At 38.6% G+C, this 17,429-nt stretch overlaps 1 protein-coding gene across 1 annotated transcript in view; it reads left to right on the top strand.

The window, feature by feature from the left end:
• The window catches only part of LOC149205866 (potassium channel KOR2-like), a 352,983-nt gene extending 343,889 nt beyond the window's left edge, over positions 1 to 9,094 (top strand). Inside the window, exons 11-14 of the mRNA XM_089395197.1 lie at positions 6,847 to 6,922; positions 7,054 to 7,348; positions 7,974 to 8,095; positions 8,280 to 9,094. Coding sequence (XP_089251323.1) covers positions 6,847 to 6,922; positions 7,054 to 7,348; positions 7,974 to 8,095; positions 8,280 to 8,710 — 924 coding nt within the window. The 3' untranslated portion in view covers positions 8,711 to 9,094. The remainder of the gene's footprint in view (positions 1 to 6,846; positions 6,923 to 7,053; positions 7,349 to 7,973; positions 8,096 to 8,279) is intronic.
• The last annotated feature ends 8,335 nt before the right edge of the window (positions 9,095 to 17,429 follow it).

Genomic DNA, 17,429 nt, shown 5'->3' with positions numbered 1-17,429 from the left:
TTTCAAGAACATCTTCCGTTGCTCGGAAGGATTCTGAAACAACCCTACGAGAGCATCCCGCAACTCCTTGGAAGTATTCCACCATGAATGACAATTCCAAATTCATAATAATGTTGTATTCCTTTACAAATAGTATAAATATATATGTTTTCATTTTTTTGGAGCTAATTTAGCATTTTACAAGTTCTTTTAAAATATATATGCATTATAACATAAAAAATACATATTATAGGAAACACTCTTAGGATACTTGACTCTTGGTTTTTTGGGGGAAATGGGTACTCTTTGTGCTTTGCTCCATGCTCTGGCAAACACTCTTAATTTGGTAAAAAAATCATGTTTTTCATCCTAGAGAAAAGCACATTGAATTGCTTCGCCACTTCGTTTGAATGAAAACTGCAAAGCAAGGAATTTGAAGTTTGAAATGTCAGTATTTCTCAACAGAATTTCAGCTGCTTGACATTTTTACCAAGCCATTGTCAAAAGAGAAAATGGTAAAAATCAGAAATATGCCTGCAAAAGTTAACAATCCAGTCATTAAGGGAGGATATTATATATTAATGACCATGTTTAACTTTAGAGTAAGAATTCATAATGATCCTAGTTCGTTAATAATGTTAGTTGACATACTCTTAAACTTTTTGTTCACTGGATGTTAAACAAAGCACGTGTCATGTCTTCGGGCTCTCTTTAAAAAAGTCAGATTTTGGATTTAAGATGATTTCCTATCGGTTGATGAATGATAGATGAATCCTTAATGGTGATACAATGTGACAATCAAAGTGCAGTGGCATTGGCTTGGAATCCCAGGTATCAATCTAGGTTCAAAGCATGTCAACATGTGATACCATAACATTAGGGAATTGGTGGATACAGGATAAATCTGCTTGCAGCATTTCAACATAGATGACATGATTGCCGATGTATCAATAAAAGGGTATGATGGTTGACAAACTGAATTGGTGTCAAAATGAGATGGGAATGAAAAAAAGTTATAGACATTGCCTATGGATGAGATGTGCATTGTTGGCTTCATTGGTGGGGAACACGGTGAATTGACAAGTTGAATAATATTTACGCTAAAAGCTTTCATGGTTCACCATTGCTAAATCTCCTTAAGTTTGTGTGTCAAGATGTGGAATGATGAATCAACATCGACATGGGGTCAACGAGTAATGACATCAACATTGACACGAGTTAAAGAAGTCGACATGGATGGAGTTAAGTGATAATTTGATATTTGAGTGGCCAACCAAAATTTATTTCGCAGGTCCTGAAATCGAAATTCTTTTGGAAAGAGGCGAATTCCTTGTTATTTCAGGTTGTTCAACACGATTTGCTTCATATTTTCTAGAGGGACCATATTTGCTTCATATTTAGCGGTGGTGCCTGGCAGTTGCTGGTAATCTAGGGGATTCGGATTGTCCGTGATACAACCCTCGTTAATCCATTAATCGGACAGGGTGGAACGATTAGCATCCCTGTGCCCCCAATAAACATATCACTTTTCTGTTCTGAAATGGAACGTGCGTGGATGTTTTGCAGAGACATGTTTTTTGCCTTTTTATTACACTGAGAGCAGCGAGCAGCGAACAGTGAGCAGTGAGCAGTGAGAGCAGCGAGCAGTGAACAATGAGCAGTGAGCAGTGTGAAAGCAGAGCAATTTGGGCAGCAGTGAGAGCAGCGAGCAGCGAACAGTGAGCAGAGCAATTTGGGCAGCAGTGAGAGCAGCGAGCAGCGAACAGTGAGCAGTGTGAGCAGTGAACAGTGAGCAGAGCAATTTGGGCAGCAGTAAGAGCAGCGAGCAGCAAACAGTGAGCAGTGTGAAAGCAGGGAGTTTTTATGCAGCGGAAGTATTGAGCAGCAAGCAAGCAACAACAAATGCATTCAAACATGACGAAGAAACTAGAAATTTCAGAACATGTGAAGACAAATGATTTAGGACAAGTGAAAATTGCCTCATCCGCCAAAGTTGGGAAGTGGGTTTGGGTCAATGCCAAACAATATCGGGGCATTTTAAAACGAAGAATAGCTCGTCTAAAATGGGAGCAAACAAGGAAGAAACTCCTTCACAAAAAGCACCCAAACAAGTCTCCTCCACAAGCACGTGGCAATAAGAAGTCCAAAGGAAAAACAATTGATGATTTTGCCTTATATAGTCCCACATCCACACCTCTCACCTGGTCATCTGATCTTTATGTGAAAGAATTGTTAAATGCAAAACAAAGGTTGGAGGTTTTAGAAGCTAAAGGGCAGGAAAGAGATCATAAAATTCATATAATAATGGCTGAGAACAAGGCGTTAGCAGAAAGCAATAAAATTTTAGACGAACAAGTGGCACTACTACAGGAAGCTCTCCTGATAGGGAAGACAGAATGGCAACGCATGAAGGCGGATGTGCAAAATGTAAAGAAATCTGTAGTGGAAAGTACAGAGGTGGTGAATGTGAAATTATCCCAGGATAAAGGGAAAATGATTGTCCAAATAAACAACCATGAAGAGAACGCAAGAGAAGAAATGAAAGAAGATTCCACCAAAGTTTCCAAAACTTGGGCTCAAGTTATTAGCAATTCTGCTAATAAGGTTGACAACATGCAAGATAGTGAAGGCAAGGAAAGACAAAATAGAGCAGCAAACATAATTATTAAAGGGGTGAAAGACTATGGAAAAAATGAATGTACTCTTGACCTTGCAAGAGACTTCTTGAAAGACAAGTTGCTATGGCAAGGACAAATATGCCAAGCATGGAGGGTGGGTAAGTTTAACGGGGAGAGAGCCAGGCCCATAAAAGTCATTATGCCTAGCTTGCGTGATAAATATATTATTCTAAGCAAGAAGCATCTCTTGAGGGGTTCTCGTTTTTTCCTAGAAGAAGATTTAACTGTAAAACAACAGGAGGAAAGAAGAGAGGAAATTTTAAAGGTTAGGGCAGCAAGAGATGAAGGAAAGAGAGCATGGATTTATAAAGGCAAAGCTATGATAGCGCAATTTGGACATCCTTCCAAAACAGAGCAGCAAGATGGTAATAAAGAAGAGGCAACAAACTCTTCAACAGGAAATCAGAAAGCAAGGTTAGTATGGGAAAAACAGGGACAAAGACTCAAATGTGAGTCTTGCACGTCAAAATAAATAGCAATCAAGTCATACCCAGGTTTCCTTGAGATTAGTTTGTTGGAACTGCAGAGGTTACCCATGGAGACGAGGACCTGGGTTAGGGCCTATTGCAGAAAATAGAGACATAGTTTGCCTCATAGAAACACATGAGCATGAAGGGTGCAAGACACCTTTGTTTGAAGGATACTGGAAGATGGCAGTGTGGAACAAGGCAGCAGGGAATGGCAAAGGGCACGGGGGTATCATGGTTTTAGTAAGGGAGAAAGAAGGTCGTCTCATTCAGTTAGAAAAAGAAGACTCAAATAAGCAATTCATTTGGTTTAAAATATCAGAAAACGGAAACTGCATCAGAATTGCAGCATGCTATTTTGCGCCACAGGTCTCAAAAATCTACAAAGGTAGAGGGCTTGACCACAAAGATCCATTTGCAGCTTTAAAAGCGGTTATTGCAACATATTCTCAGCTAGGTGAAGTCCTTACAGTGGGTGATTTCAATGCTAGGACTGCAAGTGAGCAAGCTAGCATTCTTTGTTGTAAAGATGATTGTGACCCTATTTGGCTTACAGAAGAAAGCAATCATCAGTGGGAAAGAATTTCAGAGGACAAGGGCTGCAATCTCTTTGGTAAACAATTGCTTACTCTATGTGGGGCCTTTGATTTAGTCATTTGTAATGGCTTGACTAGATGGGCAAAGTCCGGTAATTTCACTTGCAATACTTACAATGGAGCAAGTGTGGTAGATTATGTAATTTGCTTGCATGGTTTGTGTGAGAAAATGGAAGAAGTTCTGGTTGGAGATCAGCTGTGGGATTTGAAATCAGATCACAAGCCAATTTATTTATGTTTCTCTTGGATTGGAAAGAAACAATTAGAGTAAAAAATTCAGCATGTCCAACAAAATCTCCCACAGGGCAGAATTCTTTTGACCCCAGAAAATTGTAATACTTTCAAAATGACGTTAGAGAGACTCTTTGAGAAGGAGAAAATTACAATTCACAGCCTTCATAGTCATGAATTAACACATTTAATTCAATGCGCACTTGCAAAGTGCAAAAGAACAAAAATTAAGAAGTCTGAAACAAATTGCTTTCCGGTTAATGCTTGGTTTGACGAGGAATGCAAAAAGGCAAGGAGAATGTGGAAAGAGTCAAACAAGGATAACATAAAGCTCAAATCTTACAAGCATTTATTAAGCAAGAAAAAGGCTGATTTCATGGTTTCAAGGAGGGAAGAACTAATCTTCCTTGGGAAAAATAATCCCAAATTATTTTGGAAGGAGCTCCAACCGAAAAAGATACAAATTGGAAATAATATTACAGCTTCTAAATGGTTTGACTATGCAAGACAACTCTATGAGCAGGTTCCCAAGGTTGACCCTCCCCCCTTGGTCAACACTGATATTGAACTCTTCACGGTACAAGAGGTAGAGATGGGTATCAAGAAGTTGGGTGTTGGAAAAGCAAAAGACTTAGCTGAACTCCAAGCATAATATCTAAAGTGGGGCTCAAAGATTCTTGCACTTCACATTACAAAAATCTTCAACAACATCATACAACAAGGGCTCCCCACAGAGTGGACAACTAGTCTGGCAATACCTCTTTTCAAGAGCGGCGACATCAATAATCCCTCCAATTATAGGACCATCATGATAAACCCTTTGTTTGCAAAGCTATTTGGAAGCATGCTAGAAAACAAAATTAGCAAGTGGGCAGAAGAAAGAAATAAGTGTGCTAAAGGGCAAGCAGGTTTTAGACCTAAGCATTCCACAGTTGATCATTACATAACTTTAAGGCACATCATTGAAAAAGTTTGGGAGAAGAAGGAAGAAGTCTTTTGTTGCTTTGTTGATTTCAGAGAAGCGTTTGACTCGGTTCCTAGGGATAAACTTTGGCAAAGAATGGAGGAACTTGGGGTTCCTAAACATTTGAGAGCAGCTGTGCATAGGCTGTATGAAGAGGTGAAAGTCAAAATTAGAACTTCAGCAGGCATTTCTGAAAGTTTTAGAAGCGATATCGGGGTCAAGCAAGGTTGCCCACTGTCTCCTACCCTTTTTGGTTTATATATCGACAAGCTTGAGGAGTGGTTAAATTTGCAAGGGGGTGATGGTATCTATTTGTGCAAGTTTGTTATAAGGCTTCTTTTGTATGCAGATGACCTTATTCTGATTGCTAAATCGGCTCTTGGTTTGCAAGAGCACTTGCTATCCCTTGAGCATTTTTGTAGAAGTGTGGGGATGCAAGTCAATATCAGCAAAATGAAGGTAGTGGTCTTCTCTAAGAAAAGAAAACATAACCAACATAAGTTCTACTTTGAAGGCAACATTTTGGAAGAAGTTGCGGATTACAAATACCTCGGAGTTTACTTCAACAAAAATCTAAGCTGGAATGGTTGTAGAAAGAAAAGAACTTTGGGGGGTTGGGAAGCATTTTATGCTTTTCAAAATAGGTGTAGAGAGGCAGAGTTATGGGACTGGAAGACCACTCAAACTCTTTTTGGGCTTCTAGTGATTCCAGTGATTCTATATGGTTGTGAACTGTGGGCTAGCAGTACTTCCGACATGCAGTGGAGACAAAAGAAAATTCAGAAGCGTTTGATTACAAACAAATTTAAGATTAAAAGTGCAGTGCCTTACGATATCTTGTTAAGTGAAACAGGGGCTGCTCCCATTGAAGCAATTGCTATGGTGCGAGTCATAAGTTATTTAAAAAAAATTGAGCAAATGGAAGAGGGTAGATGGCCTAAGGTTGTCTTTAATGATAGATTGTGCAAAAGCAAAAAAACTTGTATGCAACAAAATAACAAATGGTTTAGTAAATGGGATATTTGCTTGAACGCGTGCCCCATAAACAGCAAAGAGATAAAAACTTTTGTTATGGAAAAGTTCCACAAACGTACTTGGGAGAAGGAGCTAGGAAGAAAGAAAAATTACTATATTGAAGTGTTTAATCCCACTCATAATCATCAACCAAAAGCATACATTGAGGCCAATATCTCTTGGAGAGCCAAAATTTTTATTGCTCAGTTAAGACTAATTCTCATCAACTCCGTTGTGAAACAGGGCGCTGGAAAAGGCCAAAGGAAGTGTGGGAGGAAAGGGTATGCATTTTTTGTTCTTCCGGAAAAGTGGAAACAGAAAAACATTTCATTTTAGAATGTGAGGCCTTCAAAGACAACAGGGAAAGTTATGCAGATACGCTGGCAGCTAGCTCTTGGGATAATCTATTTAACGAGGGGTTTGTCGAGAAGACGGGAGTATTTATTGTGAAGATTCACAATAAAAGGGCCGAATACATCAAGCAGATAAAGAAGCAATCTGTCCCATAGGCTATCTTTAGTCTCGTGGACGTTAAAATAATTTCTTTCTTTTTTTCTTTCTATTATAATTTTCACATGTTAACTTTATGAGAATTGTTGCTAAATATGGAGAATAATCTACATGTTATTGGAAAATCTTGTAATTATTATCTTTGGTCAGTAACCATTTTATTGTTCAAAAAACATTCCTCCAAATTTGATTTAATGTTACAAACAATGTTGTAAAAGCCATGGAATTGCTACAGTCTGGATGAAGATTTTGTTTTTGTTCGCAAATTGTAACCATTCAGTATTCATATTCTTAGTACTTCTAATAATGTGCTGAATTTCTAATCTCTGTTAAGTTGAGGACTTGATGTTTTATTCAATTTATATAAATTTTCTTTTGAACTTTTTTCCAACTTCGAATTTGAACAGCATTTGGCCGCATCAAAAGGACATGAAGATATTGTGATATTTCTCATAAAAGAGGGAGCAGATGTGAACTGTATAGGTGAGTAGTCTTCCAGGTCATGTCTAGTGTCTAAAAGTATTTTGTTATGCGATTAGCTGTGCTTTCTTGATTTCATTCAGCTTTATGTCACCTTTTCATCTCAAATTGCATTTCTTTTCTTCATCGTCCAGATAAATTTGGAAACACCCCGTTGCTAGAGGCAGTCATGTCTGGACACAATCGGATTGCTACACTGCTTGTAAAGGAAGGTGCATCTTTGAATCTACAAGAGAGTGGAAGCTATCTGTGTAAAGTAGTAGCAAGTGGGGGAACTGCACTCCTAAAAAGGTTGCTGACCTATGGTATGGACCCAAATTCAAAGGACTATGATCAAAGAACACCACTTCACATGGCGGCTGCTGAGGGTTTGCATTTTGTGGCAAAGATACTACTGCACTTTGGAGCAAGTGTTCTTTCAGAGGACAGGTTCGTATAGATCATCATGGAAGAGATCCCCATGTATGTATGTGGATAACACTAGTAAAATAAAATAGGAAAGTAATTGATGTCAGAATGGGAGAATATAAAAACATGGAAAAAAACAACATCCATTTTGGCCCCAGATCTTGTAACAGTGAGAGGTTTGTACCTGCATTTTTAACTTTTACTCCCTTTCTGTGCTTAATGTCTCTGAGATAAAGATGGATCTGTGTTAGTTTAGCATCTCCAGATATTTCCAAAAGGAATACTTTCTCAAAAGGTAGAGGCCGTAAGAAATTAAGCTATAGCCTAAGTCTGCATAGAATTTAGCCTATCATTCCAGGTCCATAAAGCAAACCAACCTTACTATGTAGAAGAGTAGCTGAAAGAATCATTGAATGGTAGTATGGTACTGATGTTTCCGTTCCTGCTTTGACCCTCATCTTATTTGTAGTCAACCTTGAATTTTAGTTAATGGTCACCGATTTTGTGAAAAAACATGCTCTCGATAGAGTAGTCATTAAACCTAGATGCTTGGATTTTTCATGTTGATGTATTAAAGCAGTTTCAAAGAAAACCTCTGAAGTAATTGTATTTATCATAATCCTGAACTTTTCACATGGTCAAGCAGGTGGGGAAACACACCACTTGATGAAGCACAAAAGTGCGGCAGCAAGCCTCTGATTCAGACGCTAGAGATTGCAAAACAGAATAATATTAGCAAACACGTCCCAGCTTCTAATGGAACACAGGGTAGCTTGCCTCATCCAAAAAGCCTATAATCACGGCAACTGCAAGTGAAGATTGTGAATGTGCATTATTTTTTTAATTAACATGCCACACTCACAATAAATAAGAGTACTTGGAAATGAAATTTAATCATCCCTTATTTAAGTGGTTTGTTTCTTAACCATCAAAATTTTCTTATCTGCTTCAGGAAGCTTGAACTGCAGAAATAGTCTGGACGGTGAGATTCATATCCCATATTCAACATCAATAGGAAAACTTGTAATGGATGATTGTTTAAGTGAAGGGGTGATCCGTCCAAACCAGTCTGTAGAATGTAAGCTGCCGGATGAAGTTACTATTGCGGACACTGTAAAAGTGTCGCATTCTTCAAGGAAACAGGAAGATAAAAGATGCACCGTTTTCCCTTACCACCCATGGGCTCCAAGAGAAAAGAGAACACACGGAATTGTGATGTGGGTTCCTCAAACTATTGAAGAGTTGTTTGATGCAGCAACAAAACAATTTGGCTTTTGCGGGACTTGCTTGTTAACAGAAGATGCAGGAGAAATCTTGCAAGTTGATCTTATTCAGAATAACCAAAAGTTATATGTGGTTGATGGGACTCATACTACCAATTAAAAGCTATGTAGTTCTGTAGGATCGTTTCTTATAGAGAAAGGAAGGTAACAAAAGTAGCATTAGGGAGAGGAACTTTTAAAAAGGAAATGTAATTGTGCATCTTAGGCAATGGAGAAAATCCCTTTGGTGGATCTTTTACAAGGTGTATACTCAGATGGTGTTATTTTGCACACTATTGATGCCTATTATTGGCAGTTCGAATTCTCATGGTTATACATATCCATGCTTTTTTCAGAGCCATAGACTTGAACTTTTCACTGAATTCAAAAATCACAGTTCTGGGTGCTTCTAGTTAGAATTGTTTCTCTCCTCCCTCCCAAATAACTGCACACATAAATTGTATATTGTTTTTCATTTAAATTTGAAAATTATGTTTACTGTTCACCAGTTGGTTGAGTGGCAAGTTGGTTGTGCCTACGCATACAGACACGGTTCCTCGCCAATATTGTGGACACCTCTTGTCCAAGTCTCTGAACACCAAGGACTTTTATTGGATATTGTGGACACCCCTTGTCCAAGTGTCTGAACACGGAGGATTTTTATTGGATAAGTAGGTTTAGCAAAAATAAATGAGGAGTTGGTTCAATTTTCTAATAATTTTTTTATTAAAAAAACAATGTCAATCAATTCTAGTATATTATCATAACTTTCTCTGATGCTTTTAAATGCATCACATTCCAAAATGAAATGTTTTTCTGGTTCCACTGCCCCAAACTTGCAAAATGTAGAGTTTTTCCCAAGATTCTTTCGGCATTTTCTATTGTCATGTTTCACTCTTAATTGAGCAATAAAAACCTTTCTCCTCCACAGAATACTAGCTCCAATGAACTCTTTTTGTTGTAAATCACATGTTTTTTTTCCATACACAATTTCTCCATAACAAAATCATTTAACTCCTTGCTATTTGTGAAATAAACATTAAAATAAATATTCCATTTTTATATTCACATATAATTTTATTTTATAATTCTCAAACTAAAAAATCATTAAAAAAAAATAATTTTATCAACATATTTACAATAGCAACCAAATATTATTAACTCCATTCATAGTAACGACTTTGTACTTAAGTGTTTATTTAAAAGAACAAACCACAGAGAAACAAACAAATCGAAATAGGTACGCGGCATATCAGCAATAAATCGAAATAGGTACAATCTAAAAGGTCATTCCAGGAAAGAAATAATTTTATCGACATATTTGCAATAGCAACCAAATTTTATTAACTCCGTTTATGGTAACGACTATGTACTTCATTGTTTATTTTAAAAAAAAAAAAAAACAGAGAAACAAACCAATCGAAATAGGTACGGTAAAGGTACTTAAAATTTATTTTCTGAAATAATTTTACAAACATATCTCCAAGATGAACCAATTATTATAAATAAACGGTATACCAGCAACTATGTACTTAATGATATATTCCAATGCAAATTGTTAAAGATTTTTTTTTTTCAGAGAGAAAATCATCATAGATTATATTAAGAAAATATAATATTCTGAATACATTATAAACAGATCATCCAAATCCTGAAACAGAGTTCAGGAAAGTCCAAGTGGCAGATAAACAGAAACCCCATAAAGGAGAAAAACTTTGTCAGTCCAAATTACTTACAGATTTTTAATTTTGGAAACCCCAAAAAAAAAAAACATATTCCATAATGCATAGAGATAATATCAAAAATGTTGACTCCCACAAAAAGCAGAGATCATGAAGGCCAGATAACCGATTTAAAGAAACCATAGACCAAAGTCATCCAGAAAGGTTGAGATATGCCGATATGTGAACCAGAATGGAGGCAAGGGGCGCCCTGGAATCTTGAAAGATTTGAGCGTTCCTCCATTTCCATAAAAACCAGCAGGCAAGGATAAATAAGGTTCGCCAAGATGAACACTCTTCACTCCACCATTTGAAACCATCCTGTACAGAGGAGAAAACCCGGTAAGGAAAACCATAAGACAAAGACAGTGCATACCAGATATGAGTAGTTGAAGCGCATTGGAAGAACATATGAGCGTTAGTTTCAGCCGCAAACTGGCACATGGAACATCTGCCCGGACCTTGCCAACCCTTCTTTTGAAGGACCTCCCATGTAAGATTCCTGTTTGAAAAAACCAGCCATGAAAATAGAATCATTTTGAGAGGACATGTCGCCTTCCAAAGCCTGGGTGGAAAGATCAAATCGGAGCAAGACGTAAGACCTGTTGACATTGTTGTATATAAATCCTTAACACGTAAAGACCATGCCAGAACGTCCTTTGAACCAGATCGATGGATCAATGCTTAAATTGTTAAAGATAACATATCTCCAAGATCAACCAATTATTATAAATAAACGGTATACCAGCAACTATGTACTTAATGATATATTCCAATGCAAATTGTTAAAGATAGATTTTTAGATTTGCATTTAATTATAACCACTATAATAGTATAGATTTATTTTTTATTTATTAAGACATCAAATCAAAATGTAATTTTTGTAATATAAATTTTGAAAAAAATATATATAATTTAAGAATTGGTTTTTTGTCAAAGTTAAAATAAAGCTATTAGTTCTTTATAGTATTATTTATATTGCATATAATTTAACATTTCTATACTTTGTATTATTTTGACATGTTATAAAATATATACATATTTTTTTCTAATGTTATATATATATATATATAAATTCATCATGATTATGAATATAAATCATAGATATAATCACATATAAAATAAGATAAGATAAATATATTTATGTCCAACTAATGACCACAAAGTAGGTCAAAGGGATTGTTGAGTACAATGATGTCTATACAATGCAGGGGAATCAAACGGTCTCTTATAAAAAATACAATGCATGAATATAAAAGATACAATGCAGGAACATAAAAGATACAATGTATGGAATGCCCTAACGGAGAAGATCCAGGGGCTGATGGGTCCGAGGATCAGACCCGTCTCTCCTAACATCTTAGGCTGACTGAAGAACATTGAAAAAATCTCCACAAAGTTTGTTGGCATGATGAAGGGCCAATGGGAGGTGCGGATTGTCCACTAAAACGTTGTCTGGGAGAGTTCGTGCACTGTTGAGGTCTGGAGGACCTAGTCCGTCTCTGAGGTACATATTTGAGACGGTTTTGTTGTTGAGATCTCGTGTGGTGGGTTGAGGTCCCACAAATTCTCATTGGTCTAGAGTCTGGATATGAAACGGTATCAAACATTCTCTTTGTGACCCTGTCTGAAGGTAGTACCCTGAAAAATGTTGTGATCCTTTGTGGGGTCTAGTTTGATGGGAGGCTGAAGAATATGTGTTTGGAACCTAAGAGCCTCCTGCATATATAGGGCCAAACATCTCTAGTCGGGATACCTGAAAAAGTATGTGAGGGTCTGAGAGGCTCTGAACAAGCAATGGAACCTTCCTTTGATCTCGTAATAGATAGGGCATCCAAAAATGAAGTGCACCCATGTCTCTACTTCGTGTAAATGACATACATGACAGATTCTATCTGGTCTATCAATCTGGTGGTCCATCTCTACCCGAACTCTGTGAGAACCTACTTTGAACTAAATTAGAGGGATGCGAAGAGCATGCATCCAGTGGTGAAATTTATAATGGGGTTGAATAATGAGCTTGTCTCTCAACTCCAAGAAGTGCTCAGCGTAGAAGGCCATCTTTGGGTGCAACCCTCCCGGAGGATTGACCCAGGTGACCTAGACGAACTTCCTGTAGATGTCCTCCATGATGATCTTGTTCAATTCCTGTCTAGTAGGTAGAAGGTGACCAGGCGCATCCAAGGAATATCAGAAAGGAGAGAGACGATCCAACTGAATGCCCACTGACTCTAAGAGATCTAAAACTCTTGTAAACCAACATCTAGCCTGGCCCGAAGGAGTAGAACAGGCAATAGTTCTAGAAGAGCAATATGCCAAGTAAGGGTAATGGTCCCTACTCTTTATTGAGTCTGCAAATCCCCGGATACGATGCAAGAATGAGACCAAACTGAAGACTCTCTTAAGCCAAAAGGGTTGAGCTCCAAACTCTACAAGGATGGTATGTTGAGGTATTGTCTGTTTGCATCTAATGATGTGACAGAGAAGAAGAATCTTGACTCTCTCAATTGAAGCCCAATCGGACTCAAGTAAAGACAATTCCCAAATCTCTGAGCCATATAGAACAGTGGGACGGATCAAGATGTCCATGAGGCTCATCTTGGACGAGATGTTCAGGAAGTGATGTCGAAAGCACTGTCTCTCGAGAAGGGCTAAGGATCCATATCCTTTGTTGATTTGAGGTTGAAGCATTGGTCGCAAACTAAAGCGGGGAAAAACATATTCTTATTTCGAATTCAATTAAAACCCTCATAATATATATAGTTATATACATATATGTGTGGTATTTTCTTTGGCATATTTTATGATTTTTTTATTATGTGTGTGCACTTTGTCAATTAGGGTTAACTTGGGTGGTTGGACAAAATGGTTGTCATCTTTCTCACTCAAGTTCAAATCTTAGTTAGTGCCTATGAATATTAGGTGGCTTCCAAAATTTTAATTTAATTAGCAATAATTGTTAGATGGATGGTAGGGATTTAACTTCCATAGAATACTTTTTGTAGTATACAGAATTCAAAGGTTGAGATTTATCTTCAAAGTAGTTATGATCTATTTGTCTTTTTAATTAAATTGATCAATTGAAAAAATGTCATATGAACAAATGTCATATGAAGGGAATTATGATTTTTGGGCATATGGTATTGATAAGCCATCTTATTGGCCCATGGTATTGTAAAAAACATATTTACAATTAAAAATCTCCATAATAAAGTGGGGATAAATCTCCATCGTTAAAAATCTTGTTCCATGTTTTTTTAAATGTATATATGTTTAATTTGTATATTAATTAATTTTATTTAAACGTGTATATGTTTAAATTAAGTATTAAATTTTTTTATAATTCTCATTTTTATATAAAGTGAGTTATTATTTTTTGGGCATGTGGTATTGATAAGCCATGACATTGGCCTATGGTATTGTAATAAAGTGTATTTATAGATATCTCCATAGTAAAGTGGGAATAAATCTCCATAGTTAAGTTCCTCATCAGGGTGGTGAACGACAACAGAAAGAGCATTGGGGGGCGAGCCCACCACCCCACCACCTCACATAACATTTAAGAGGGGAGTGGCATGGCCAGCCCCTCACATGCAAACATATGTGAATACTCCTTCAAGTTATGAGTGTGAAAAGCTTTCATTTCAAACTTAACTCTGAATACAAAGTGATGGGGACCCAGCCCACGTGGCCTTCACTCCCGCACCTTACGTGGACTTGTGTGATTATATTGCAATGAGATATTTGTTGATTGTGTAATTAAGGGTTAGGTGATATTTAATCACCCGCTTGTACCTCTCCGCCTCTCCACGCTCCACCTGTCCGCCTTGGGACTTGACAAAACCCTAATCCTCACTTGGCCTTTTCTCCGGATTGTTCGCGGTCATTCGGTCATTTTCACGGTTTGTTTGTTCTCTGTGGTTATGCTGGTGTTCGGCTCTGTGCATGAGCTTGGTTATTCTCTGCAATGCCCCGCCCTCTATGGCTCTGTTCTGATATTTGATTCTGCTTATGAGTTCTGTCACTCTCTGCAACACTCCGCCCTCTGTGGCTCTGTTATGGTATTCGGTTCTGCTTATGGGTTCTGTTCAGAGGTTCGGCTCCGTCTCGGTGGGGAACTCAAACTTGCAGCTCCGTCTCTGGCTTCAAACCGTCGCCCAACTCCGTCGATTCAGGTAAGAATTCGTTGCATGCTATATATTCGTATTCTCAACTCGAATGCTCGCCTAACCCTTCACAGCTCCTCTGTGGTTAGGTTGTCACTGAGCATTCTGCGGTTTATGGACCTGGTTACAACTGGTAAGGTCCTACCCGTCTGGTCTTTCCTTCCTCTGTTCTGTCTATTCGGCTTTCATTGATTATTTACTATTGCATGAGCTTATTTATGTCCGCGACCCTAACATTGTTTGTCACGGTGGTTGCAGGTAACTGGTTCCGTGGCCTTGCAGGGGATTCGACCGCCTATCTTCCGGGTAGCTCTGTTTCTATTTCACCTTTCTCTGTGTCTTTTGGCCTGCACGGGATTTGTTTGCAATGGGTGTCTGTATTTCGTTAATGAGTCAAGTATTTATGGGGGTTCGACCCACTCTGTAATCTTCAGAGGGTTTCTGTGGTATTTGTCGACGAATGTTTCGGTCCTTTGCTTTTTGTCACTTGATCATTCCACAGCCGTGCTTGGTTAGCCTTGTGGGCTCTCGCTTGCTTGGCCGTTGGCAATGTTATGTCTGGATAATAATTTTTACACAGCAAATGTAATAATCCCTTTTTGGACTTCGGTGTGGTTGCTTACCTGTGGTTTGAGGACCGTGGCTCTTCTTGCTTGATTGCTCGACTCCTTTTGTTCTTCGCTTGACTTCGCTTCGGCTGGTTGTGAGACGCCTGTACTTGGAGTTACCCTGTCACTGTTTGACCTGCAATTTATTGTAATGAACAGAACTTGATGTATGCATGCGTTTGCCTCTCGACTTAATGAAATTTGGTTACAATGTTACTTTGCAACGGATGGATGTAAACAGTAAATGGAAATAGATGTTTTGTGCGTGGATGCTGTGTGAAACTCTGTCACGGTTCGCATTCATAATAGATGCATTGATAAGAATTTCTGTAGATGTAAGATACGTTTTGAGGACATAAAATCACAATCTGTAAGTTAGTTAGGATGCACTGAATAATATATATGAAGGAAAAAGAATAGTATTCTGTTATTTCTCTTATTTCAATGTCGTACTCCAGAACCTTTTACATGTATTTTCCCTCTCTTCTTATACCATAACTCAGTGGTTAGGTAACTGGTAGTTAGTTCCAGATTACAGTTACCTGACAGTTACTCCAGTTACATGATTTGGCTATTATTAGTTTATCTGTGCTTGCTGTCCCGTAAGGGTTTGATGCTTTACCATGATTTATGGTCTTTTGTCTAATTCTCTAATAATCTTAATTCAAAACCTATAACTACAAGTCCTTAACAATTATAGTTAGGACCTGTTATTACAACTGAAACAGAAACAAGTTAACAAGTCATTTAATCTAAGAAACTAAATGCTGTAGTCCAATCCTTAAAGAACAAAAAAGATAATAATGAAAAAAAACTAAGACAGTCTTGCTGTCCTTCTGTAGAAATATTCACTTCTCCCAATCTTCTTTAGAAACCTGTTCTGCCTCTCCTCGGTCTGTGCCCTGTCGACCAGATGCTCCTGCATCAGGCTGCCGGGGTAAAAGAGAGTTCTCATGGCTCCGTTCCATGAGTTCTTCCACCGAGTAACCTGCCTTTCGGATCTGCATCTCATCAAGCCAAGAACTGTCCTCCATTGGGCGGTCCTTCCATTTAACGAGATAACGCAGATATTCCTTTCTGCGCGTCTTTTTGGCCACCTGCGTGCTGATGATTCCTTCTATCTCATGAGTCTTGACCGATGGTAACTGTTTCTTCCAAAGATTGTCCTCGAACTGGGTGTCCCGTTGTGGCTGTACCACTCGTCCTTCCTCTGCTTGGGCATGGTATGGAAACAGGTCTGCCACATTGAATATGGGTGATATGCCTATATCAGGTGGCAGCTGAATTTCATATGCGTTTGCTGAGAATTTTCGCAGAATTTTGCATGGGCCGATTTTTTTAAACTTCAGTTTGTTGTACGTGCCCTTAGGAAACCGTTCCCGGCGCAAATGTGCAAGGACTTCGTCCCCAATTTCAAAGTTTACCTCTCGCCGCCTTATGTCTGCATGTTGTTTATATTTCTGCGTGCTGTCCTGTAGTCTTGTCTTGACCTTTTCATGCAGCTCACTCATTGCTTCTGCAAAATCTTCCCCGTCTGCACTCCTTCTTTCTAGCTGTCCCAAATCTCGTAATTCATGTATTCCTCGCGGATGCATACCATACAAGATTTGAAATGGGCTAAGACCGGTACTCCTGTTTGGCGAATCGTTATAAGCAAATTCTGCCTGGGCAAGAGCTCGGTCCCACAATCGTGAGTTTTCTCCCGTCAAGCTGCGTAATAAGTTGCCCAAACTCCTGTTTACCACCTCTGTCTGTCCATCAGTCTGCGGGTGATACGCAGAGCTGAAGTTTAATTGTGTGCCCAGCTTTTTCCACAGGGTGCGCCAAAAATGTCCTGTAAATTTCACATCCCTGTCTGAAACAATGGTTTTTGGTAAGCCATGTAGTCGAACTACTTCTGTAAAAAAAAGATGTGCCACGTTCGTGGCGTCGCTTGTCTTCCGGCAAGGAATGAAATGAGCCATCTTTGAAAACCTGTCCACCACTACCATCACCGAATCATACCCCCTCTGTGTTCTAGGCAATCCTAGGACAAAATCAATGCTGACTGAATCCCACGGTCTGCTTGGAACAGGTAGGGGTGTATACAGCCCCGTGTTCTGGCTGTGTCCCTTTGCTAGTTGGCAGATTTTACACCTGGTTATATATCGCTGCACGTCTCGATTCATCCTTGGCCAGTAATAAAAATGCGCGAGCTGCTCCACTATCTTATTGACGCCAAAATGTCCCGCTAGTCCGCCACTGTGTTTCTCTCTCACCAGATTTTCCCTCATCGAACAATCTGGAACACACAGCTGTCCCCCTCGAAACAACAATCCCTCCTGTAGATTGTAATCTAGCCATGG

This window comes from Pinus tabuliformis, chromosome 1_2 (genome assembly GCF_031772625.1).
Source record: "Pinus tabuliformis cultivar Carrire ecotype Pingquan chromosome 1_2, CPIR1, whole genome shotgun sequence".
Taxonomy (NCBI): domain Eukaryota; kingdom Viridiplantae; phylum Streptophyta; class Pinopsida; order Pinales; family Pinaceae; genus Pinus; species Pinus tabuliformis.
The sequence above is the reverse complement of the archived record's forward strand: the minus strand, read 5'-3'. Positions and strand labels throughout refer to the sequence as shown.